General features: G+C 38.8%; 1 protein-coding gene across 1 annotated transcript; it reads left to right on the top strand.

Moving 5' to 3' along the window:
- On the top strand, positions 1-363 carry LOC149171788 (peroxidase 5-like). Its single transcript, XM_089426079.1, has one exon. The coding sequence runs from the start codon at positions 1-3 to the stop codon at positions 361-363; it is 363 nt and encodes a 120-aa protein (XP_089282205.1).
- The last annotated feature ends 354 nt before the right edge of the window (positions 364-717 follow it).

The following is a 717-nucleotide window of genomic DNA, read 5'->3' as shown; positions in this document are numbered from 1 at the left end:
ATGGAACATGTTAGCTACTTAAGCGGTGCTACACGGTTGCCAATTAACGAAAAAAGAATTGGGGGCGTGACAGACCCGGCGCTTGATTCCAAATATGCTGCCCTCCTTAAGGAGAAGAGTCCTCAGGGAAGCCCCAACAACAACATCATGACCGTGTTAATGGATATTATTACGCCTGAAGCTCTCGACAACCTCTACTACGATGACCTTCAAATGAAACGAGGCTTGTTTACCTCCGATGCAACACTGCTTACAGATCCAAACACGGAAACTGTAGTCAACGCAAGTTCTCGGAGCTATAACTTGCGCACGTGGCAGCAAAACTTTGTCGCTGCCATGGCTAATATGCGAATGATTATCTAACTGACAAGCAATGAGGGACAAATTCATCGTAAATGCAGTGTCATCAATAGCTCATAAGCTAAGCGAGACGTGGCCCACAAATAGGATGGAAGCTACCTGATTTTAATGGGATTTTTCGTTGGTCTCATACGGATTCGATTAATATGTGTTATTTTGTTTTCTTTCCTCTATTCTAATAATTTAATATGCTTGCCATCCTCTCTTCTAATAATATAATATGTTTTCCTTCCATAATATTTTTGTAATTTAAATGGATTTACACTAATTGTATATATGTGTAAGAGGAGATAATTCAATTCCATATTGAGCATGAAAGGAATTACATATCTTTATCATGCTTAAAAACATATAAAC

Source organism: Pinus tabuliformis, chromosome 4_2, assembly GCF_031772625.1.
Source record: "Pinus tabuliformis cultivar Carrire ecotype Pingquan chromosome 4_2, CPIR1, whole genome shotgun sequence".
NCBI classification, from domain to species: domain Eukaryota; kingdom Viridiplantae; phylum Streptophyta; class Pinopsida; order Pinales; family Pinaceae; genus Pinus; species Pinus tabuliformis.
This window is presented reverse-complemented; position numbering and strand designations above follow the sequence as displayed.